The sequence below is a fragment of the Camellia sinensis genome, chromosome 9 (genome assembly GCF_055761805.1).
Source record: "Camellia sinensis isolate YWXY chromosome 9, ASM5576180v1, whole genome shotgun sequence".
Taxonomy (NCBI): Eukaryota; Viridiplantae; Streptophyta; class Magnoliopsida; order Ericales; family Theaceae; genus Camellia; species Camellia sinensis.
Genome location: NC_138969.1, coordinates 99,530,990 through 99,557,247, shown reverse-complemented (window position 1 = coordinate 99,557,247; position 26,258 = coordinate 99,530,990). Strand labels below are relative to the sequence as shown.

Below are 26,258 nucleotides of genomic sequence, written 5' to 3'. Positions count from 1 at the left end.
ATGCAGCAATTGGGGGTTACCCAACCACATTTTTAGACTGTTCAATTTTGATAGATCAGATACTTTTTCAAGTGATGGACAATTAATAGCAGATATTGTAAATAAATTAGGAGGAAGATCTGAGATAGATTGAAGACTTCTGCAGTTATCCAACGAAATGTCTTCTAGTTTGGATAGATGACTGAAGCCATATGGTAGGCTACGAAAATTGTTTCAGCTTAAATTCGACACTTGCAATGAGGATGATAAACTCCTAAGATCAGCTGGAAAATCTCCTTCAGACAAATTGCGATCACTGAGATATAACTTCGTTGAGGAACACAAACTTGAAATAGAGGATGGTAAAAATCTTACGGAGTTGGCATTTTTTCTTGATAAAACCCAAGATGAAATGAGAGAAAACCAGGATTTAGTCTTGAATTGCCTATTACATCCCTTCAATGATAACTTCCTAAGATTCTTCAGTAATCCAATAGAGAAAGGTAGTTGTTTAATGGCTGTTCCATCTGTAAGAAGCTTTATTAAGCTTTCCATACGTCCCAAGTGCTCTGGAAACTCCTCTAGTTTTGCGCAACCAGTGAGATTTGCAGATATAGCCTGGAAGATACTTGAGGTTCATGCAATCTTTCAAATTCAAGTAAACAAGTTTATCTAGAAGTCCGATTGATTCGTGGAGCTCCATTAAACTTGTACAACGTTCAAGCTGTAATTCCTCGAGCATCGATAGTGCGCAGAAGATGAGGCTTTTTGTTAGGCATTTAGAATTACTGAGATTTAAAATTTTCAAGCTCTTGAAATGCTGTTAAAACCAAGAAAAAAATATACAAAATTATGTAATTTTCTTTCATCATGATCCCACCAAAGAATTTATCCAAAATCCCATCTGTCCAAAGTGTTTTAAATTTGTTGAATTGCATGTCTAAAATAACAAGTTTCTCCGGATGAAAATTGGATAGTAAATACTCCAATGGGCAGTAATGCCAATAGAGCCACCTTAACTCTTCAAATAGATGTTCAAAATTTCCACAGATGTGCACATGATTTATTTGAAGCAACCTTAAGTTAGGCATCCTAGCAAATGATTTACTACTCCATTGTATGTTCTTTAAAATGGGTAGGATTAGGATCATACCTTCGACTGCTTCCGTTCCCTAATATAGTAATATTTAAAATCAAAATGGAAAATTAAAATGAACAAAGACTATAGAATTAAGATGTGATATTTGTGAAAGAAAAAATAAAATGATTATGGATTAGATGTGATATTTTATCTTTTAGTACTATTTTAGCCCAAAAGCCAAAGAATTAAGATTCAACCCTTACCTTGTTTTTTTCGAGTACATAGCATACATCTTCATGAAACCACAATCTACTGCACTTTTTAGGCTCCTTGGGATATTTTTCACAAATAATCTCCCTTCCCATATCCCTAAGTAGATCATGCATCATCAACTTATTATTTTGACTAATTCTCAGTAAACATCTATCAATCAAAACACTAATTCCAATTTTTGCGAAAAAACCACAACCATTCAATATAGTAATGGCATAGTCTTTGTCCATTCCAATGAAAAAGAAAGCAATATCAAGGAAGATATCCTTTATTTTGTCATCACCTAGTGCATCAAAACTTATCCTAAGTTTTTTCTGAATTTCCTCATGAGGAATTTGTTGTAATTTATCAAATGCACTTTTCCATTCTACCACGTTTCTTCCAAGCAAATAAGAGCCCAAAACTTCAACAGCCAGTGGCAGCCTACTAGCATAACTTACTATACCATTTGCAAGATCTGCATAATTTTCTAATGGATTGGTTTCGCCAAAGGCATGCCAACTGAAAAGCTGCAGAGACTCTTTGTCATTCAATTCCATAGCCATGTTTATTTCATTAACTTTCACTGGTAAATCTCTGGTAAATCTCTGATTATGAAACTCTCCTTTCTCTGCACTGTCTACCATATTTGGATGGAGAGAAATAGTAGAATCTTTAGTAAGGTCTTCAAACCTGAAGAGGTTGTTACTAACTCTATCATCCAAATGGTTAGGGGTAGACTCCTTTCTATGGAAAATGTGAAAGCTTTTGCAGGTGACAACTGGTATATGGAACAATGGAATATTCCTTCTACAATCCTGTTACAGTCCCAAACTGCTGCAGCTGAAAGGAATTCGAGTGGTGTGAGCTTCACTACATTGAGGGTTGAGTGATGGTGAGCAGATATGGAGTGTTTTTGACTAATAATTTGTGTTGTCTTGCAGATGGTGTTATTATTAGATTCTATCAGCTGTTATGAATCCCAAACATTCACAAATTCTGGAGCTTATGAAGGGAGGGTTGAGTGATGTGAGCCAGCACAATTCATCTTGTAAATGTGGGTTGAGTGTTGGGAGGAAGTATACATTTCTTTTGCTAACATGTACTATATATTATATAATTCTTTGTGCAGGTTTATGGTATCTCAAGTTCATTGTCCAGCTGGCTGGAATGAGAGAGCACAGAATATGTGGGTCGAGTGATGGGAGCCCTTACATTGAGTGGAGAGTTCTATTTTATTGTGGGTCGAGTGAGGGGAGGTCCTATATTGTATGGTTGTTGTTTCTTCTCCTGTATGACTTATATGCTGCACAGGTTAAGCAGCAGCTTGTAAGGTGGGATTGCTTCTGGCAGCTTATCTCGGATGGTCATTGGATTTGGACGTTGGATGCAAGTTGTCTGCCGCTGGTTATTGTGCTCTGGCAGCTAACTGTGTTGGGGTTTGTCTGGTGGTGTGAAGATGGTTGCAATCAGCGCACATCTTTGGGCCTATATGCTATGTGGATTTACCCTTCGGTGATGGCTGCTAGCAGCGCCTTGCCTAGGCATTTCAATGGGTTTATTAGCTATCTTCATTTCTTTTATCTCTTTCCTGCTGTGAAGGAGTGGTGGCTGATTGCTATTCAGATTTGGATGGCTGTTGGCAGGGTGTGTACGTTCCATAGCGATGGCTGCTTCAAGCGCCTTGCTATGCTACAAATGAGAGCAAATCAGTGGTCTTTACTTTTATTTTTATTTGGTCACAGTTGTAATTTGCAGCTTGCCTATTTCTACGGGCTGAGTAGAAGGTTTTATGTGTACTTGGGTATCTTGTGTAACAAGTTTCTTGAGCAACTCGGTAGGATGAGCCCCTCTTGGTATATCTCTTCGGCTTGCTTGAGTTACAATTTTGTATTACATATATTGGTTACAGGTGCCTATCCCTACGGGCTGTGTAGGGAGGCGTGTGGGTGTATTGGTGCCCATCCCTACGGGTTGTGTAGGGAGTTTTTGGACTATTGTAATGGTGCTTTTTGGTTGCTGGTTTGTCCTTGTACAAGGTCCCTATCCATCATAGGATATGGCCTTTGTACAAATCTGCCTGGCAACGTTTTTTCTTTTGGCTCTATTTTCGGATGTAGCTCTTAGGTTTGATTTAGATTTTGTTAGTGATCCTTTGGGCCTCGGTGCTTGTGGGCTGTGGCTTGTGTTGTCTTCTGTTGTTAGGGCCTGGGGTATGCCCCTTGTATTTTTGTAAATCTTCTGTTTTATATTATTTCTTATTCACCCAAAAAAAAATTAACTTTCAGTCCCTTCAACAAGTGCTGATCTCTAGTTGTTATGAGGATTCTACTTCCTGGACCAAACCAATCACGATTTCTTGCCAAGGTATTTAATTTACTTAATTGATCCACATCATCAAGAACAATGAGAACCCTTTTAGAATTGAGCCTTTCTTTTATCAAATTCTTTTCTCTATCAACAATGCCAATCTTTAGATTCTTTATCCTCAATAATTCAGAAAGCAGTTGTTCTTGCAATTGAAGTAGGCCATTGAATTGTCCTGCAAATTCTCTAACATCTGCAAGAAAACAACTCCCTTCAAATTGGCGAAAAATATGGTTATACACAACTTTTGCAATGGTCGTTTTGCCTATTCCACCCAAACCGTATATCCCAATCATGCGAACATCATCTGATCCAATGCTCAACAACGACTTTATGTGTTCAACACGAGAATCTATTCCAACTGGGTGCACAATAACATTTAGGAATATGTGTTTCAGTTCACATAAAACCTCTTCAACAATTTTTTTGATCAACTTTGCTTCATGCTTGTCAATTTCAATCCAAATAAAAAGTGAAGCAAGTATACAATACGAGACCTTACAAAACTCACTCCCAATATGACGTTAAGAAATGTAAAATTCAAAACATCTTGAAGTTACAAAGTGAACTATTTATACTTATAGTGCAATGAAACAATCAAGTTGTATATGTATGCATATAGTCTAGAATGTAAGTGTGTGGTAAGCACTTTGGTATGTATGCATTATATTTGCCTTGAACTTGATTTTGGAGTAAATATTCCATACATGCATCAATCAGAGCACAACACTCATTTCGTTTTTATAACCAAGACAGACTTAAATAAAATTATTGACGAAAGCATTGTAAGTCAGTTTTAATAAAAGATAAACATGTATTAAACAAAAAAATTGAATTTTTTTCAATCAAATCCATAAATAAAATTCTCAATAAGTATTAAAATAGACAATTGTAAAAACAACAAGGATCAACATGGTAGGATTTTCTTTCTACTTAAGGATAAAAATTGATAGCTACAGCATCAAAATAAAAAGGATGTTAATAAAGATCGCCCATTTGCAACATTTTGCAAATCCCACCCTGACAAATTAGCAGCTTCAGAGAGGGCAGCTCTCCTCACCTCCACCTTCTCCATCTCATCCACATAATGCTTTTCGTGTCTTCCAAATGTTTCTCCAAAATACCCAGTTTGGTGGCGTACATCAGATGGATCAACATCGTAGAATATTGGGACAAGTAATTGTCCAAGTGTTTTCTTGCATTCAATGATCTTCACAAGCTCATCAAGGCACCATCTGGAAGAAGCATAGTTTCTTGAGAGAACAACGATGGAGATCCTGGATCCTTGGATTGTATAAATCAAAACACAAAATATGCGGCGGAATAAAATGTTTAGATCATACCTCCTTTGATCTAAAACCTCGTGGATAAATCACGTGCTTCCAGAATCTAATCAATCAATCCCAGCAGTGGGGTGATATTACAATGGTGAATATCACCCACACAAACCACAGTGCAACATGACTTGATCGTTGTTTCTTGGGAGAGAGTAAGTTTATGGGTAGAAACAAAACATACGTTGTTTCTCTCTTGGTTAACCATAACCATATATCAGATATATAATATATTATTATTATTTATCCATATCAGTTAAAACTGATAATATCTACATCCTGAGTGGTTATCCTAAATAGGTTTGAATTTAATTCAAAACCTACTTTGATAAGATCCAAATTATGTTCAAATGGTCATGCCACATGGGCGCCCATTACTTACATCTCCCACTCGCACATGAGTTGGCATGACACTGCCACATCTCTGTCTCAATCTCCCAAAAATAAACAATCTCATACTAGCCACTGCACCGTGCGACTGCTGAGAACACCTGCATGTGGGAGCTCTATACTAGAAACTCAAAATGAGCCAGCATAGAGACATCAACCCAAAAAGAACAGAAATAGTGTCTCATATACCCCAGACCCATCTAATTACACCGGTCCAAAAAACATCTCTAATCCCTCAAAAAGAGCATGTTTGACCCTCTCAATTCTTGCAATATATTCACACTCAATTCGCCTCTCATACAGAGCGATGTGAGTTGCCGGCAGTGAATATACAACAGTGGTGTAATACTAGATGATCTTCCCTTTGCACTCATGCCATTTAGTTTAGGATTGACCGCTTTCCCAGTGATGTCCCTTAAGGCCGAATCATGCATGACCGCAGGCAACATACCAAAGTAGCAGAACATCAACCCCTTACCTTATGACATAGTCAAAAGTCACAAAAGGGTACATAAATGAAAGTCATATCAATAATGACACGTAAGACTCACACGGTGAGGAAGCAGGGATCCATTCTCTCACCTCATTACTCGGTCGCCAAGCACATATAGTATGAATACATGCTACGGTGGAGTAACTCTTCCATAAAGAGTGACGTCATACTCGATACACCGTACAGATATTAGTCTAGTCGCTTTCTAGCGCTTAACCCGAATTCTCTATTTGCTCGCCTTCTAGGCGCCAAATGAGATCTCGTATCTGGCTAATCATAACAGGCACAACATGGAAAGTGGGTACTAACATCCATGTTTGGTCCTTAACACGACCTCATCTTGGTTATAACCAAGGCGACATACATAGTGGATGATTTAAGCCTCTCTTGGCTCCAAATAAAAATAAACCACCAGTCTCATCCTTGCTCGCTCCCAAGCGCCAAGGGTGATTGCTCGTGTGAGTGAGCCAATCTTTCCTGCTAACATCATCATTTGCTAATCATTATGACACAAACCGTAATAGTGTCAACATCCCATCATCTCAAAATAAGTGATCGATTTTAAAAAAAATGACCACAGCTTGCGCAATTATAGATTCCAAACATAAGCCTTATCAGCACCTCTTGCGATAAGTATATACAACGGAATCCACCATGTGCGCCTCATATGAAATGATTTAAGATCACTACCTCTTGCGCAATAACCTCTCTAAAGATATTTTGGTGACCAATTTGCGTTCATTCTTATTGCGCCCAACTAGCACAGACGCGCCCAACTAGCGCATTGAATCTTACAATGAGCAAATTAATATACTACTAGTAAAGCATTTTATCCACAGTCTAATGAGCAAGGTCAATGTCTAAACAACTCAGTTGATCATTTACCAAAGATAACACTTATCATGCCGAATACGCCCACATAGTGTACTTTAGGCTCCCATAACAAAGAAAAGATCGAGGAATATAGGTCATCTGTTTCTCCCAAAGACAATCCGAGGATTCACGTAATAGCTAAGGCTCTGGCTTTTACCGATAGGTAAGTCAATGGATTTGTAATTTTGCATCTAGAATCGTTCTAGGATATTCCTTATGCAAGTCATCGAAGACAAAACATGAATTCTCCCAAAGCAATCCCTAAGGATCGTACATCCGAGCATATAAATTACATCACCCATGTCCATCATATCTAAAATAGAGGACTGCCCACCCTAGGTGGTGACAACCTTATAAATTCCTGGCTCATAATGACTAAGTAAGGAAAAATTTCTTTTGGACCATTGATCATGCCTCAGTGGTCTTTATCGATCATCGTTGGCCTATCATGGCTTGACGAAATCTAAGAACCACTATTTGGATAACTGTTTTAGGCTGTAAAAGATTTATTAGAGCTAGCAACCTTTTTGCGCTCCTAACTTTTCACCATAAAAGCAGAAGGTAAATCCCTACGGATCTACTTATCCAATTCTCTAACGAGAATGTTGGGTCACAATGTCCACAAATCAATGTTCCGAACTTATGTCAATCATAGCCTAAGTCAAAATAACCTCACTCCCCAGGAGGAAGTCTTCTCATGGTCTACACTTTCCTCAATGGTGCGACTTTTCGGTATCTAGCGAGCCTTATGCCTCAACAATGACTTTCCAAATTACGCATAACTTTATAACAGTTTTGCGTCATAATGGAAAGTCAACCAATTATAAAAAATGGTTAATCCTCAAAGACTTTAAACTGCGCAACATGGATCCACTTTCTAAAAATAGGGGACTATAGCCTTAAGCATTATCCTAGGCTCTTTATCATCTTGCGGAGCAATCATGAATGTTTCCCTCTCAATCACCCAGTGATGACGTGGAAAATTTTCACATTTGCTACCACGCAACTAAGAATATAGAGTATTCTGCTCTAATGGAGTAATCCATTAGTAGGCACATCGCTCCCACTGTCCCTAGGATATTAGAAATTTCTTTCCATTCTCAACTAGGCTACATAGAGCGCTATGCTTGGAATTCTCCATCTTATAGAGTTCCAAAAACTCTATTCACGTCACCTTTACTAATAAAACTTTATGTGACTTAGTTACACTACCACAAAGCTGCTTACCTATATGCACATGACCCGGAGGGTTTGCATGACCGCATACAATAATGCGCCACACGACCCTTTGTGTTTACAAGACAGCATACAATAATGCGCTATAGAACCCTAGGTCTGAACTTCGCAATCTTATGAGAAGTAAAATAAAGATAAGCTGCTTAACGGTTACAGATCGCCCATAGATGGCTCTCCGCTAACCCATTACTCAAATGGAGTGTAAAATCTGATATGGAGGGCACTTAGTTAGGGATATAGGCAACAAACTAGTGCAATTTCCAATTGGGAAACATTTTGCGCCATTATCCACCTAACATTAACAATATTTAATTCCTTATCTCTACTACACAATTGTGTTGTTGAGTACTAGGAATAATCAATTTTCTAAGCACCCATCTCTCTTCATAGAGTTTTCTAAAAAATAACTCAAATAGATACTCGCCACCTTGGTCAAAACTAAAAGCATGAAAGCTGTTATCTAATTGATCTCAACCTCAGATGTGCAATGTCAAAAATCATCTCAAAACTTTTGACTTATGGGAGATCAAATAGTCTTGACTCAGATGCGTATCGTAATCTATAAATGTGTCGAGATTGAGGCTTAGCTATCATACCCTCACACATATCTAGTCACAAATATCATAGTGGACTAAATGCGCCAATACAAATGACCTTCTATGGCTTTCCTACTTACTTGTGTACACCCATTGCGAACAAAGTTACACATTCACATGAGAGCAGGATGTCATAAGTGAGTGGGCTCGAGAAGGCCTACTCAAACCATCGTGTCATCATCTCATTAATGTGATTAAGTATAATAAGCCACTGGTTCATGACCAATGTCATAAACTAATTCCAATCATCTTAATGTGTGAGTTCTCGAAGATAAGTTTAAAAGGTTTAGGCCCAACTAGGTAATGACTCAGGACTAATTCATATTCACTAGATCATAAAAGGATGTCATGGAGATATCAACCGCGCCTAAGTCGCAAGTTTAACTAGTAAGTGCTAATCCCCTGCACCTTCAAGTCAATTTTGTTCTCCATATACTTTAATACATCTAGTTGAAAGATGACGATACTCCTCTTGCCATATCTATTTCTTGCTTCATAGTTACTTGCAATTAAATCTACTATCCACAAGAATGAGAGAATAAGCTATCACCTATGGCAGCTCCTGAAGTAACTTAAGCGCGAATGAGGCTAAAGAGTCTAATTTCAACACAATGCTCTCACAAGCGATGCGTCAAATTCTTAGAGTCACAACAACCTTGTCAGCCTTGACCTTTTCATTACTATGCTGCAACGTTTGCGCTTAGTGGTAAACGTTATTCAAAACGTTAGCCTAGTAAAGGAATCACACAAAGAAGCACCTCATCCATGTTTCACACTCAAGTGTGGAAACAGTAAGTGTCCAGACTTAGACAAGTTGGCAATGCTAATAGATTTTGCAGCCACTAAGCGCTAATCTTTTCACTCAGTGTTAATAGATTTTGCAGCTTCTAAGCGCTAATCTTTTAACTTCACGTGATATTTCAACGCACACTATTATAGTGCATGAAATTTCGCTCAATCCACTCCCAAAAATTGGGTAGAGAGCAAAACACTGCTCGTACTGGCTACTCGTCTTACACTTAATGACTAATTTATTTAAGCTCGCATTTCTTGGATGACGTGACTCATGAATGTTACTTAACATTATTTACAAGTCAAATTACAAAGTCAATCCACGCAGCTCAATAGTCAAGATCATATACAGATTTATTGAGGGCTTACTAATTTCATAACTCCAAAACTCGCCAACCAAAACTACGTAGCGTGCCGCTAACCATAGCGCACACATTAGTTTTTATTATGCCAAACAAGGCAACAAAACCACGGCGACTTTGAGTCATGTTTCCTTACTTTTGCTCAATTAAGGTTTGACCTAAAGTCTCCAAGACTTTTGCTCATCTAAAGAATGGGATTAGTTTGTTCACATTTGAACATCTCTACTAAGTCTAGGTCAACCAAATTAACTTCCATAAGCTAAATCAATTTAGAGAGAAATTCGCATTGGGATTAATTTGATTAGCATAATATAATTTTGCCACAAAAATCTAAATTAAATAGTGACAATATTACACAAGTCGCAAGATCGAAAATCCGCTATGCTCGTAATCATCTCTTGCGCCACAAGTGACAATTATCCAAAATTTAGTTTAATTTATGCGCAAAATATTGGTTTTCCGGAGTTAATCTACAAAGATTTCTCTCAACCGAATAACCTCCCACTGACTATGGCATATACAAAGCATGATAAATTCCATACAATAGCATTTTAATGTAAATCTACAAATAACTCATGCTATATTTATTTAATAATGGAATTCTAATAAATAAATAAATAATCATGCTCTTCTAATTATACAACATATTACAAACTCAAAAAAAATATGTTGTATTCAATATTCAGATTATGCCATAATTAAAGTGTACATCATTTTGAAATTTTCTAGAATTTTTCTGAAATATTCTGGAATTTTAAATAACTAATAAACACACATAAAATTAGAAATAAAAAATTCAGAAACTGATAAACTGAGACAATATTTCCAGTAGATAGTAAAACATTTCAGAAGTCCACAATAAAAATTTCAACCCCAGAAAATTATTTATGCAATACCAGAATCATTTTAAAGCATAAAAAAATGAATTATTAACACAGAAAAAATATTTTTTATTTTCGTAAAATTTTCAAAATTTCACAGAAGATAGAAAAATTAATTCCGAGTCTAACGGTACCAACCATGCTTAAAACAAAGCTATAACGAATAAATTATGGCCAATTAACGCAATTCAGAATTAAAAAACAAACAAACAGAGCCTTAGAGCCAAGCCAGGCGGGAAAAACGGCTCGGCTCGGCTCGGCTCGGCTCGGCTCAGCGCAACTCGGCGCGAGTCGGCTTAAGGGGCGGCTCGGAGGGCGGCTCGGCGCTCGGCTCCAGCACGCGGCGCGCGTGCAAGGCGCGACGGCGTGCGCGTGGACAGCGCCACTGACGCGCGCGTGATGGCGCGTGCAGGCGCGTCTGCAGGGGCGTTTGGCGCGTGGCAGCGCGTGGGCGCGCGTGGCTGCGGCGTGGTGTCGCGTGAGTGCCACGCGCCGCCTTCCAGGGTACTGACTGGTCCGATATTTGTACTTCCGGACTCCTTTTTTCAAAATAAAACCGTTTATGGTATGAAAAAAGACATTAATGAACATAAAAAAAAATATATTTATGCTCTTAATCTAATCAAAGTAGATTTTTTTTTCTTTACAGACATTCATGTATATAATGTAAACATACACATGTAAAAATATACACATGATTAATGGAAACACGAAAATATCCATCAATGGCTCTGATACCAATGTAAATCAAAACACAAAATATTCAGCGGAATAAAATGTTTAGATCATACCTCCTTTGATCTAAAACCTCGTGGATAAATCACGTGCTTCCAGAATCTAATCAATCAATCCCAGCAGTGGAGTGATATTACAATGGTGAATATCACTCACACAAACCACAGTGCAACATGACTTGATCGTTGTTTCTTGGAAGAGAGTAAGTTTATGGGTAGAAACAAAACATACGTTGTTTCTCTCTTGGTTAACCATAACCATATATCAGATATATAATATATTATTATTATTTATCCATATCAGTTAAAACTGATAATATCTACATCCTGAGTGGTTATCCTAAATAGGTTTGAATTTAATTCAAAACCTATTTGGATAAGATCCAAATTATGTTCAAATGGTCATGCCACATGGGCGCCCATTACTAACAGATTGATTTGAGAAGCTCCAGAGAAATTTCACGTCCTCTTGGAAGTTCATCATCATCCCTGAAGGTGTGAATTCCAGCTTGAACCAAGGCCTCGTAGAGATGATCAGTAAAGTTTTTGCGGGTATCTTCACCTCTAAAACTCAAGAACACGTCATAGCTCCAGCGAGATTGTGTCGAAGATGATGAAGAAGAAGAACAATGATCTAAGCTTCTTTCAAATGCCATGGATGATCAAACCAAAATTAGATTAGAGATCAAAATCAATTGTAAACAGTGTAAGAGAATAGTTATTCGGCCAAAAGTATGAAAAGAGTCATTTGCAAATTGCAAGCTCCTCCATCTTATTTTATGGGCTTTGGAGGGATCTCATCTGTGGAGTGAGAGTAAAGTTAAAAATAAAAAAATATCAGCGGTGATACAGACCTCAGGACCTCACACCCGACATATTTTGTGAGGGAAAGGCCACACATTTTGTGAGAGAACGAAAAAATAAATAAATAAATAAATAAAGAAAAAAATTAAGGATCATAAAAGATTTGTGATTTTTGGATTACCTTGATTAGTGTATGGTGCTTTATTTTAAGTGTAATTCAAGGATCATAAATCTTTCATGATCATTTTTATGAAATTTTTTTCATGATACCTAACATTGCTCATAAATAAATAATAAATGGTTATAAATTAATTAGAGGTTGTAGGATCACAAATTTTGGAGATCCCAAAATATATAACAAGGGTCTGTTTGATAACCCTTCTGTTTTCAATTTTCAGTTTATATTTAAAAAAATTTAAAAAACTGTCATAAAAACTTGTTTGATAATTGCTTTGATTTATAAATGATTGTCTCAGTTTATAAATTTGAGAAAAAATGTAAACTCAAAAAATAAGTTTACGTTTTTAGTTTTCAATTTTTTTTTTCAAATAATTTATTTTCAATTTTTTTTTCAAATAATTTTTTTTTAATTAATTTTTTTTCAAATATTTTTTTTTTCCAATTAACTATTTTTTCAAATATTTTTTTCAATTAATCCTGTCAATCAAACATACCCTAAGAGTATTGAGGGTTCATTTGAAAACATGGATTAAAAATCAAAAGTCAGCTTTTTAACCCATTTTGAGTTATATTACTTCTCATATAAAATAGTAAAAAAAAAAAAAAAAAACTAACTTTCAACTATCTTTTCAAAAAAAAATTTCTTCTTGACTCCTTTTGGTATAGAACCCTTCTCACTACAATACGGATTTAAAAAATAATAATAATAATAATATATTTAATATTTTTTTGGGTTGCTCTGTTCAAAAATTCATATTTGAATTTATTTTGTCAAAAACCCAAGTACTACTTTATTATATCCATGAGGACAAGACAATGCAGAATAATTAAAATACCCATTTCTTACAAATTTATTTGTTAAATCCATTACTTTGAAACCAAACCCAAGCGTCTCTCTCTTTCTAGAAATCACCGCTATCCACTACTATCACCGACACGGTTGGCTTTGTCGACGAGCACTCAAGCTCAAGCATCGTGCCGTTGTTGACTGCGTTACCTACACCTTCTTTAACCAGATAACCGAGTTCACCTACGTCAACTCGTTACATACTTAAATAATGTGTCAATTTAATCCTTATTATTTTAATTTACTCAATTTTAAGAAGGATCAAATTGATACATTGTTTAACTTTTCGTTCACTAAACCTAATAGCCGTTATTTATTGAATTAATATGACACAATCCGTTAAATTAAGAGAGAAAATGGAGCAAATTAAAACAATATAGACTAAATTGACACATGGTAAAAACTATAGGGACCATTTATATAATTTATCCTAAAATTTGTATAAAGATAATATAACAATGCCAATTTTATAAATAAATTTATTATTATAAATATTTTATTTTAAAATAAAAGATACACAATATATCATATTTTGTCTTTTTTTTTTTAATTATATAAACAACTACCCATCATTACATCTCGCACTTTCTTATGTCACTTTTTATTGAATTGTGATTTATTTCATTACATTTTTATAATTGAGGTATTTCATTATATCATTTAATGATAATTAGAAAGATATTTTTTAATTTAAAATAATGATAAATTTACATTCTTATTTTATAATTATTAAATTTGAAATGAAAATCATCTATTACATAATAAGAATAGAGTGGATCAAATTCCTTTATGTCTACATCGTGATAATCAACGGGTCAATCCTTGCTATTTCTTTCTCATTCCTAACACTTTCTTATTTATATTTCTCTCTTGGAGGACTAGCAACGACCAAGTATCTAAGATTGTTTCCACGAACATCACAATAGATTTATTTAAAAATATTAAATTGTCCTGCAACATAACAACATAAAAAAAGAAAAACGATCCATTTTTACCAATAAGAGTATCTGAAGAAGTGCTTTTATCAGATAAAATTCTAAGAATATAATAGTATCAATAAAAAAATATCTGATATCATGTGAAATACCCAACTATTGATGGCAACAATCAAGTCTTCTTTTTATATTTCTAGGATTGTTTCCACCAAACATCACAAGATTAATTTAAAATTATTAATTGTCCTCAAACATTGTTAGGTTTTTATTCTTGGCAATCCCGTTTGACAAAACTCCTTTGAGTTGTAATTTATTTTCGCACTTTTTATTTCAGTGAGACTATGAGTTTTTAGATGCGAATCCAATCCGAATTGTGCCTTGCAGAGAAGTTTGTGATGCTAATGCTTTCAAGATTGCCACTTCGCTGATTATGATGGGGATCGAGTTACCCGGTCAGCTCGCGGGGGTCGAGGGGGCAGCGCCCCTTGGTGGGTCCGGGACAGCGCCCAGGCGGGGTCGAGGGGCAACGCCCCCGAAGCAAAATGCAAAAATGCATAGAGAATCCCTGGTTCCAGAAGTTTGATCGTCTACAAAAATACTGCGAGATGTTTTTTCCCGCTCGAGCGGGATTTCCCGTGCTCGAGCGTAGGTCCGCTCGAGCGGCCAATCTGACGCTCGAGCAGAGATCGCGAGACAGTTTTCTATAAATAGCTGTTTCAGTCCAAATCTAGGGTTACGCCTCCAGATCTTCTTCTTAGGTTCTAGGGTTTATATCTGGGGATATTTTGCTAGTTTTCTTTGATGTTTTGATTGATTATTCAACTCATGGTTTAAAGAGTATACATCAAAGGATTATTTGTTTGTTTTACACAAAAGAGAAAGTTATTCTTCGGTAGATTCTGAAAAATTCGAGCCTGAAGCTTTGGTGAATTCTGGAGTGGCTCATCGTCAAGACAATTTCGAGGTGAAGACGGGGTTGGAAGAGGCACATAGGGGTTGGTTCAATTCGGGCGTGAATTCGCTAAGTAATTGAGAGTATACCTGTGTAATTCCTTTATGTCTTTTTAGTGGATTGTTTTTTGGCTTTTGCCCGTGATTTTTTTTATCACAATTGGAGGTGTTCAATTGTGGTTTTTCCACGTAAAATCGTTGTGTCGATTTGTCTTGATTGTTTGATTGAGATTGTTATATACTGCTTAAAATTGATACATAATCACAAATCAACATCTAGGGAATTTCTAAATTTTTCAAACATAACAATATCAAAAAATGACAAGATATCATACGAAAGACCCAATTATAACCAAAAAATAAAATCTTGTTTCATATCTCTAAAAATAAAAAAAAAAAGTAAAAAAAAAAGATATCATATGAAATGACCAACTATTGATAGAAATCCAAATCTTCTTTCATACCTCTAAAAAAAATACAAGATGTCATAAGAAAAACCCGGCTATTGATAACAATAACCTAGCTTTTATTAAATCTTCGACATCGTCACCGCATCCATCAGCATTCATCTACCACTGTTCGTTCTACCACCTTCATCTAACTACCGTCATTTACCATCACTGACAACCTCTCTTCGATCTATGCATAGATCTAGCCAGGGATGCAACTCGGGTGGGTTCGGGCGGGTTGGGAGGTTGTCCAAGCCCAGCCCAAGTTGTGCTGAGACCTGCCCAAGCCCGAATTATAACCCGAGGTTGTCTGTCCAAGCCTGAGGTTGACTCTATTTACAATTTTTTTTTATTTATAGAAAATCATTAATACCATCAAAATAAATAATTTATATAATGTAAGAGAGATGCCACTATAATAGTCCTTATAATTTATGAGTGAATAAAAAGAAAAAAAAGTAAGATTTTATGTTATTTATATATATAACATATATTCAATATAATTTAATAATATAAATTACTTTAATATCACGTAATGGCTAATAATTTATATGTATATTTAATATTTTTATATATCTATATATATATAATTCAGGTTTCGGGTTGCTCGGGTTGTTTGACGTCTTTGTCCAAGCCCGCTCAAATTTAATTCGGGCTTCTGAATTTTTGTCTAAGCCCGTACCAAATTTGAAAATATTTTGTTCAAGTCCTAAAAAAATTCGGGCTGGGCTCGGATTGTTTGGGTTGAGCCCGCCCAAGTTGTACCCCTAGATCTAGCATGTTTTACTTTCTATCCAGTCACTTTGTTTCATTATTGTTGGTTTGTGCATAAATCTGATGCAAGAGTTTTTAAATCTCTTCTCTCGTCTCCTCTCTTCTTTTTTTCTCTCTTTTTGCTATTTTTTCCATGTCTCTATAATTTTTTTTTTGTGTTGCAATATAAAATTTCTCTGTCTCTGTTTTTCTTTGTGTTGAAACACATAATTTGCTTTTGTGTCTTGTGTTGAAACATAATTTTTCTGTCACTCTGTTTAACCACCAAATTTTCTTTACATCCTGTGTTTGAAACCCAATTTTCTCTATGTTTTTGTAATTTTTGTTTTCCCTATGTTGGAATAAGTTTTTCTGTCACTGTGTTTTCTCTATCTTTGGTGGGGGGGAGGTTTTGTCGTCTTCTTTCGTATCGATTTTTTTTTTTTAATTTTAATTTTGTTAATTTAAATTTAAATTTAAAATTTTTAATTTATTTGAGTATTTTTATTAAATAAAATTGATAAAAAAAAAAATTTTAGTCATTAGTGTAGATAAAATATCTAAAATATCATCATGTTTCATTAAGTTTAATGATTTGAACATTTTTTTTGGGGGGTATTAATTTTACTTAACGAAAGTTTTAAAAAAATTATTAAAATTAAACAAATCAAAATATTAAGGTTTAAGTTAATTAATAAAATTAAAAAATTGAAGGTTTCATTTCCTGAAGTTTTTTTTTTGTCGTTGTAATTTTCCCTTATCTTTATGGATTTTTTAATTATGTATTTATTTTGAAAAATCGTGACATCTATTCTTATTTTTCATTTTATTTATTTTTATTTCTAAATACAAGTCTCCAAAAAATAGAAGAATACATTAAGGATAAGTGCAAAAAAAATTATTGAAAAGTCCAGTACACATCACTATTATTAAAATATCTTTAATGAGTAATTTAATATTTTAGATTTTAAAATGACATAATTTTTTATTTAAATATTGCTTTTTAATAAAATTAGTATTTTTGGTTATCTAATTGTTTAATTTATTTTTATTCTCTCAAAAATTATATCTGTAACTTTTGATAAAAACAATATGCCAAAGTTATTTTTTAGACTATATACAAGTGCTATCTTTTTTCTTTTTTTTTTTTGAAAAATTAGTGAAACATCCCTCTCTAACTTTGTATAGTAAGAGAGGTCCAAGATATATTTTTTTTATTAGTTTCTCAACATTTCACACAAAATTTGACTCGGATAAATTTTGCCGGACTCAAAGAAATTTCTGTGTAAAAATGTTGAAAAACCTTAATTCCTATGAAAATATTATATGTCATTTATATTATAAAATCAATATTAGAGTCCTTAAAAAGAAAATTTCCTTTTTTTTTTTTTTTTTTTTTTTTTTTGTAGATAGGGACTACAAGCTATCTTAATAAATCTTTCATTTTAATAAAATCAAGATTCTCTGTTGCATTATTTTTTATTGGTTTTATTTATAATTTTTATGTTTGTAATGTTTATTTATAATCATCTTTATTATTGATTAATTTGTTATATTAATACATTTATTTATTTTATTACAACAATAGTATCTTTTATTTATTTATTTATTATTTTGATTAATTTGTTATTAATGCTTTGATTTAAATAGAATAATATTCTCTTACTTGAGACCATAGTTATACGTTAATTAAAAGATATGGTACACACTATTTTACACATCCATAGTTATGTGTAAGAGTATAAAATAGTGTTCCAAAATCTAGACACCTTAACAACTATTATTTAAACTGACTCATCATTTCAACATTTTGATTAAAAAAACGTATCAACAAATTTTGATTAAAATATATATATATATATATATATATATATGAACAACAGAAAACATTGCACGGAACGAAACATTTGGATTTAAAAATGGACCCTTTTTTATAGGCTAGTACCGCACGCGAGTTCCAAGCTATCGATTGGTTGGTGTGTCCCACGGAAGACCGACAACACCACACCAATTAACGGTTTGGATCCCGACACTGATTATAAAGGCAATCAATATGACAAACCAATCAAATAACCGAATTAGTTTTTCTGTTCCTCGAACAACTGCTAATAAACTGCTAATAAATAGGATCTAAATAATAGCTGAGAACAACTATAGGTCAAAAGAATACCAACCAACTCCAAGATAACTGAACAAACTTTAAAAATGACAGAAAAGTCTAAACAAACTGAAAAAAAAATAAAATAATCCTAATACCAATTCCCAGATCTTCAAACTCTCTCTCCATACCAAATCCCAACCCTACAAAGTATTTCAGCAACCAATTTGCCACCCCCCACAAAAATGAAACAGATTCTAGAAATTATAGGAGAAAACTCCACAATCAATCAATCGCAGCTCATGAACCCTAAAAATAAATAACACTAGGCCTCTACAAATGCATATGCATATATTAAAGAAGAAATGTATATACCATGCCAAATTGGGCTCGCTTCATTGGTTCAAGGACAATGAGCTGAGCTGATCACCAACATTGGGTCCTGATGATGCTAAATGGAGGACATCCAAATCCTTGGAAACTTTCTTCTTCAGAGCATCTGGGGCCTCAATTAGATGGAGAACCTCGGTTTGGTCCATCTCCAGCAACATGCCTGTCACTTTTCCAGCATGGTCAGGCTCAACCCTCTCCACTAGTGGAAATAGCTGTTCCCCCAACATCTGTCATTTTGACAACAAGGCCATTGCAAACATTCAGAATCAAGAACCAACATTTCAAAATAATTTTCAGATTTTTACGCCATGGAAAAATTGCTGAAATGAAGAGACAAGATTAAAAAACACACCATGCGCTGATTCTCTGGCGTAGCAGAAGCCAGAGCAGAAGCAAGATATAGGCACTGGCCCAGGACGATGAACATCCAATAAAGTCGTTGACATTCCCGAAACATCAAAAGGCAATGGCATCATTGGAGCCATGAGACCTTGAGGAACAATAGATGGGTCCATACCATTTCGTGTGCTGGCCACATATCTTAAGCCTTGGTTGGCGTTTCAATGCATCAACTAATTTAAAATAAAAACAAAAATACATACAACACCATTAGAGAGACAATGAAATTCAAAAGTAGAACACAAGAGTCTTAACAGACATGGACATTTGTAGATCAGTCACTGGGAATTCTTGCTAAAGTTTTTTTTTATATCAGCCTTCAAACAAGGCTGGAATTTTTAAAAATTACAAAGCGTATGTCATGTTCGATCTAATTCCAAGGCCAAAGACCCTTGATTATATAAATGCATAAAGCATGAGGAGGAAGAAGTGAAAAACAACGCTTAGAGACAACATAGAGAACAATAATGTACCTGCTGGTGCTGGTGCTGCATCTGTAGAGGATTCCCACCTCCTTGCTCCGACATGCTGTCTGGTTTGTCCTTTTTGCCTATTCAAGTTGCCAAATATGCCCCTATTCCACTCCTTTACCTTCTCCTTGATTAATTTCAACTTCCTCATGAACCTAAAACCCTCCCTAAAACATTGCATTCATTCCACCAAAGGGTGAATTTATCTCTAAACGAAGGATGCTCTAGCCACATTTTCAAATCTAAACAGTGTAGGTCCCCATTTGAATGGGAAGCTCTTGACTACAATCGGACAGTAATCTAAGATAAACCTTGGGAGAGCTAATTGCCTCACCTCTAGAAACAAGTTAGACCACGCCAAAGATAATAAGAATCGATCCAATCTGCAACAAACCAAATTCTCTTGAAGATTAGACCAAGTAAACCTGGCGTTGAACACAGGAGGATCCACCAAACTGCACTCTCTAATAAAATTATCAAACTCCCTCATCTCTCTATTAACTAATGAGTCATTGAGCTTTTCCGGCACCGTTCTTGCCACATTAAAATCTCCACCCACACACCAATTTGGTAAACACAACCCATACAAACCAACCAACTCTTCCCACCAAACCCCTCTCCTAGAAGGACTATTAGGGCCATAAACCCCGACAACTACCATTCCTTGCTATCTAAATTTCTAAACCTAATTGAAATTGAAACTCCCCCAAAATTGTCTCACAATCGCTCACTACTCTTTCATCCCAAATAATCAAAATACCCCTTGACACTCCTACCGATGGAAGGTATCCCCACTTCCTAAATCTAGCTCCCCATATGCTTTTAATAAGATTTCTATCACGAGTCTCATGTTTTGTTTCTTGTAGAAACACTATATCCAGTTGATGTAACTTCAACATTTCTCTAATGACCCCCCTTTTCCTCCTAGACCCTTAGTTATCCCTCATTTAATTCCCCATATGAGTGATAAGAAGGTTATCCTAGGATTAGATATTTTGTACTAAACAAGGGGCAAGGGGGAGAATGTGGGGCCCACATATGTTTTTCTTATCCCAATCCCTCACCTGCTCATCCAGTTATCAAACACTCCCTAAAAGGTTTCTGCCAACCAGACACTGAACTTACACAACAACACATCCAATTGAAGCACGTCAAGATAATTTCTTTAAAAATTTTAAGGGTCTGGCCAGGGTAAACAGAGCTTGCGCATTATATACATCCTTCAGTGCTGTTTAACTTTCCCAATTAAAATAACTAAAAAAAAGAAAAATCAAAGATTTAATCCATCAATTACATATCACTTTTGGGAATACTACTTCAAAGTCCATTAGATGTGATTGGTTATTCTGGGTGAAGAGAAAAAAGCATCTTCTTCTGTTATAGTTGTCAAAATGTACAAGAATTCAGTGAAGAGAGGTCAAATAATCTAAACTCAGGAAAGAGAAAAGTTCTATACAAGCACGGAAAAAAGAAGGCCATGTCTCAAAAACATTATAACAAGTTAACAACTATTGCGATAAAGTAGAGATGGACTATTTGACTTCCTGAAACTATTGAATGAAGGTTGTGCCTCTGAATACTTACAACACATACATGGTGGTAATTGACTGTTATAAAATGACATATAAATAATAAGTAACCGCCATAAATAAAGAATGCAACCCGTTCAAACCTCAAATGCATGAATGGCAATTGTAATTTACGATGCCTTGAAACTAGCAAAATGAAAAAATTTCAACGGGCAAACTAGGATATCATTGCCTAGAAAATCAGAGGAGATAAACTACTTGGTAATTCGGGTACGACACCAAGAAATGTTGGGCTGCAAGAATTCATAGTTTTAGATTTAACTGATATATGATCCTGCCAGCAGAAACACACTGCAACTCAATGATGTGGCAGCAAAGCATAGTTAGCTGATAAAATGTATTAGTTTGTCCTTGGTACTCCACATATTACTGCAGGTAAATTGTGCAGCTATTTTCAAATATATCAGTTTTCAATTGTTTGAAACATCAAACATGGTAAAACTTGGAATTAGAAAAGGTTCCACCAATTGCATATGAGAGAGAGAGAGAGAGAGAGAGAGAGAGAGAGTACCTCACAGCCACAATAATACTTTCCTTTACCCACAAGCTCAAAATTAACCTTTCGTCTTGCTGGTTTATCAAGGAGGGTACACACCGATACGGAGGACACTCCTCTGGATTTCAAAAGAGCAATAAGACAAGACAAAGTGTTTCCCGTATCCACAATGTCCTCAACCTGAGCCAAGGAAAAACCAAAACATAAGTAACATGTCAAAGAAAGAATATCAAAGCTGAATAGAAAATAAAAATACAAGTATAATATCAAATCCCATAAATGTTGAGAATAAGAACAACTATGCACCCCATCACTGATCCAAATTGCACGTTTATTTTTCTTGTCTCAATGTAACCCATGTGAAATAATCTTTTGTCATTATATAATATTCTGATCTTTATTGTTGTTGTGGTGGTGGTGGTAGTGGTGCAGAAGGGATTGGGGGCACGACTCCAAGGTGTGGACCTTGCCAGTAACATAAATTAACCATATCTCTTCCTCCTGGGAAGGCTTTGTATGATGGTTGTAATTTTGATTCCCACATTACTACATACCCTCCTCCCAGAGCTTTCTAAATAAGCTTGGTAAAGAAGTTTAGAATCTGGGTCTTGTTAATTTGTGTCCTTGAGGTTTAAAAATATTATATATCATTTATTGCATGCATTTTTATGCAAAATGTACAATTTTTTTAAAACTTCTTAACATGTATCTTCCTAGGGAAATTCTAATATACACCCGTGTAAAAAAGGTGTACCATATGCACCCCTAATTATGCAGTTTTTATCTTTAGTTATAACCAATTTTCTTATTTAGTTATGACATTATTTTAGTTATGATTCATAAGTTCTTTAGTCATTTAGTTATGACAATTTTTTCTTTTTTTTTAGATTGAAGTTATGCCATTTTCCTTTTTAGTTATAAGGTGCATATATGGTGTTTCCCATCTTCCAAACTCATATGATAATTTCTGGCCTTAAAAGGTATGCCTTAACAAAACCCTTAGAAATTTCAAAAAATAATATCTACATCCAGACTGTCTCCTAATTTGACAAAATCTCAGATCATTCCCCATGTTATGTGGTGGTTCATTTCATTGAATAAAGATACATTGCATTGCAGTAACCCTTTTCGATCTAAATGTTTGTTATTTAAAAAAATAAATAAATAGAGAAGCAAACGTCAATCAAATGTCACAAAATGAAATCGCTTTCACGAGTCATTATGCAACCAAAAAATCAGAAAACAAAAAATCTCCATCTTCACACAATTAGATACCAAACAACAGCTACGAAAGAATTAAAAATGAAATTGAATGATATAAACAGTACCAGAACGACGTGCTTTCCCTGAATATCGATCTTCAAGTCGAAAGAAATTCTCGGAGCGCCGTTCGATACAGTTTCTGAGCCGTATGACTCGGCTCGAACGAAGTCAACGTTGAGGGGAAGTTTGATCTTTCTGGCGAGGTCGGCTAGGAACAGAAAGGCGCCGGTGGCGACGCCGACGACCGGCGGGGATGAAGAGACGGCATTGGTGGTGAAGTCATGGGTGATCTGAGAGGCGAGATCGGAGACTCGTTAGGAGATTTGGTCTTCGCTGAATAGAATTCTCTCTATGTCGTCGTCCAAAGCCAAGGCGACAGAGACAGATACAAGAAGGAGGGGAGCTTCTATATACACACACCCTTTCCTCTCTATACAAATCTTTCTTAATACACACATTAAAAAAATAAATCCTAATATATTTGACTCACTACACACACCTATCATTCCACATATACCCCCAAATGTAAATCATACACACACACCCCCTCTCACACACACACACCCGTGACACACACCCATCTGAGAACCCCTCTCACACACACACCCATCTCTCACACTCTCCACCGTTCCTCTGCAAAAGCTTCATCCATCCATTTGTGTCATTGAAGTTTTGGCATTGAAGGGCATTGAAGGGCATTGAAGAGCATTGAAATTTTCACATTTTAGGTTAGTTTACACAGATTAGAATCTTCTCATTCCTATTTTATTTGTAATGTAGGATTAATTTTTACCATTTTCGAAATTTTTAGTCCACTGTGATTGCCGTGTTTCATTCGGAACTGGTTATGTGAAATTTTTGTTTTTGTTCGGCATTAGAGTTCCGAAATTTCTGCTTCCATTCGGCATTATAGTTCCGAAAATATTGACTTGGTTCGGCTTTCAAGTGCCGAAAATAAATTTTTTTTTTCGGTTTTCAACTTCCGAATATGAGCTATAATTTCGGACAACAACTTCCGAACAGAACAGGTATTTTCGGACAACAACTTCCGAACAGAGTAGGTGTTTTCGGACAACAACTTCCGAACACAAAATGTATATATATATATATATATTTTTTTTTTCCTTCTAACACTTAATTAAAACACTTAATTATAACACTCATTACACACACTCTCATTATAATTTAAAACACTTATTATTTACACACACACTCTCATTAATTTTGCACACACACTCATTACACACACACTTAGAATTTAAAACACTCTCATTAATTTTACACACACTATGTTTATTTACACACACACTCATTACACACACTTAGTATTTTTTGCAGATAATATGGATTCTGAATATCAACAACGTGTCCCACCTACTGCTTCAAATAGACGACGTCGTGAATTGGATGTAGACCATCAACGGGGACGAGGGCGTGGGCGAGGACGAGGTCAAGGTCGTGGTCGAGGTCGTGATCCAATTTCGGTAGAATATGATATTCCCAGTGCCAGTCAAAGTGGAGGCCGAAGCCAAAGACGAGTTTAAGGTTATGACATGCCTGACATTGGTGTGGAGGATACCTCTTTACCTGATTCTCCTCCTGTCCAAGAAGAGTACCTTACTCATGCTTTTCCAGGTGGACCGAATGATCCGTCAATACTGCGGAGTTTCAATAGTCATGTGGCTGCAGCTATTTGGCACGGGGAGGTAAACATTCCTCAGTAAAACTGAAATTCATTTGTATGAGTTTTTTTTTTTTTTTTTTTTTGTGTTGTATGGTAGTTTGTAATGAGATATCATTTGTGTTGTAGGAACGAGGGCCCCTAAAGTGTCATAATCACTCTTCCAAGATCCTTGATGGCCATGGTGGTTAGTAGAGAACAACACCAGATTCAAAGCCATTATTAAGCAGTCTGGACTGTCACAGTTAGCTCGTTGCACTTATCGGTTCGTCAACAACCTTCTAGTCTCATGTTTTGTTGAGAGATGGCAACCTGAGACGAACACATTTCACATGACAGTTGGTGAGATGACCTTGACCCTGGATGATGTTGGCATTATTCTTGGCCTTCCCATTGTAGGCAAATCAGTCAGCATACCAGATGTGACAGATCATCATGGAGTTACATTACTCGTTTATGGCTTGGGGATTACTGAACGTGCAGCATATGATGAGGTTTCTTCTGCTGGTGGCAATTCAGTCAGGCTTGAATGGTTGCGAAGCCAGTTTGCTGGTGTCACAGATTCAGACCCCGAGGAGGCTATACAGTGCGCTGCAAGAGCTTATTTATTGTTTCTGTTGGGATGTACACTCATCAGTGACAAGAGTGGCGGCAGGGTTCCCGTTGTTTACCTCGGCTTGTTGATGGATTTGGGATCCATATATATTTATGCCTGGGGTGCTGCTGCATTAGCATTTTTATATCGACAGTTGGGGTTTGCTAGCCGGTCTGGGGTTAAGCAGATGGGTGGTTATATGACTCTTTTGGAGGCGTGGATTTATGAGCACTTCCGAGCATTCCGACCTCATCAGAACATGGGCTACACTGAAGACATGCCACATGTGTACCATTGGGCATTTAGGAGAGAGGCGAGTTCCTCCATTGACCATTTGAAATCTTTTCGAGCCGAGCTTGACAGTTTAGTAGCTATTGATGTAAGTTTACTCATCTTGCGATAATTTTAAGACTTCCATTTATCTTACCCTTTATGTACTTTAATGCAAAAACACTTTTACGTTTACAGGTTATTTGGGATTCATACCACAGCTGCAGAGACCGGCATCCATGTAACCCGGTTACGTTCTACCATGGATGCTTAAAGTGCTTAGACGTTGTCGAATCGTATCATCCAGATAGAGTTTTGAGGCAGTTTGGCAGGGTTCAAACCATCCCAGATGCACCGCTAGCTCCTAGTCGTGGTGCACAAGGCAACATATCTGCACGATATACCGTCATGTACAGATACTTGGATAGGATGCGGGAGGCTTGGGATAACCACGTGTTGTCTGCGCAACGGAGGAGCACACCAGTTCGTCAGCCTTGGCAATGTGTACCGGGTTACATGGATTGGTATAAGAATATCACGCACCTATATGTTGAGCACACTGATGAACCGCGTGTCCATGACCATCAGGATTTCAGCGAACATGCGGATGTAATCTATTATCCTCTCTGATGCATATGTAACTTACTTTTTTTTTTTTTTGATATGTTCCCTAAAATGTGATATTCTTTTCAAATGCAGCGTATTGCACATGCAC

At 35.9% G+C, this 26,258-nt stretch overlaps 3 protein-coding genes across 3 annotated transcripts; all 3 read right to left on the bottom strand.

The window, feature by feature from the left end:
- Positions 1–490: 490 nt before the first annotated feature.
- On the bottom strand, positions 491–12,268 carry LOC114269811 (TMV resistance protein N-like). The gene is made up of 6 exons (XM_082889253.1): positions 11,801–12,268; positions 4,672–4,969; positions 3,611–4,126; positions 1,324–1,909; positions 867–1,151; positions 491–787 (listed from the first exon to the last, which is right to left on the bottom strand). Exons 1-6 carry the CDS (start codon positions 12,024–12,026, stop codon positions 491–493), a joined length of 2,208 nt encoding a protein of 735 aa, XP_082745379.1. The 5' UTR covers positions 12,027–12,268.
- Positions 12,269–19,857: 7,589 nt separating this feature from the next.
- Positions 19,858–20,310, bottom strand: LOC145799648 (uncharacterized). Its single transcript, XM_082889252.1, has one exon. The coding sequence runs from the start codon at positions 20,308–20,310 to the stop codon at positions 19,858–19,860; it is 453 nt and encodes a 150-aa protein (XP_082745378.1).
- A 111-nt stretch (positions 20,311–20,421) lies between these two features.
- Positions 20,422–23,696, bottom strand: LOC145799647 (uncharacterized). The gene is made up of 4 exons (XM_082889251.1): positions 23,604–23,696; positions 23,063–23,287; positions 21,750–21,914; positions 20,422–20,520 (listed from the first exon to the last, which is right to left on the bottom strand). Exons 1-4 carry the CDS (start codon positions 23,694–23,696, stop codon positions 20,422–20,424), a joined length of 582 nt encoding a protein of 193 aa, XP_082745377.1.
- Between the last annotated feature and the right edge of the window lie 2,562 nt (positions 23,697–26,258).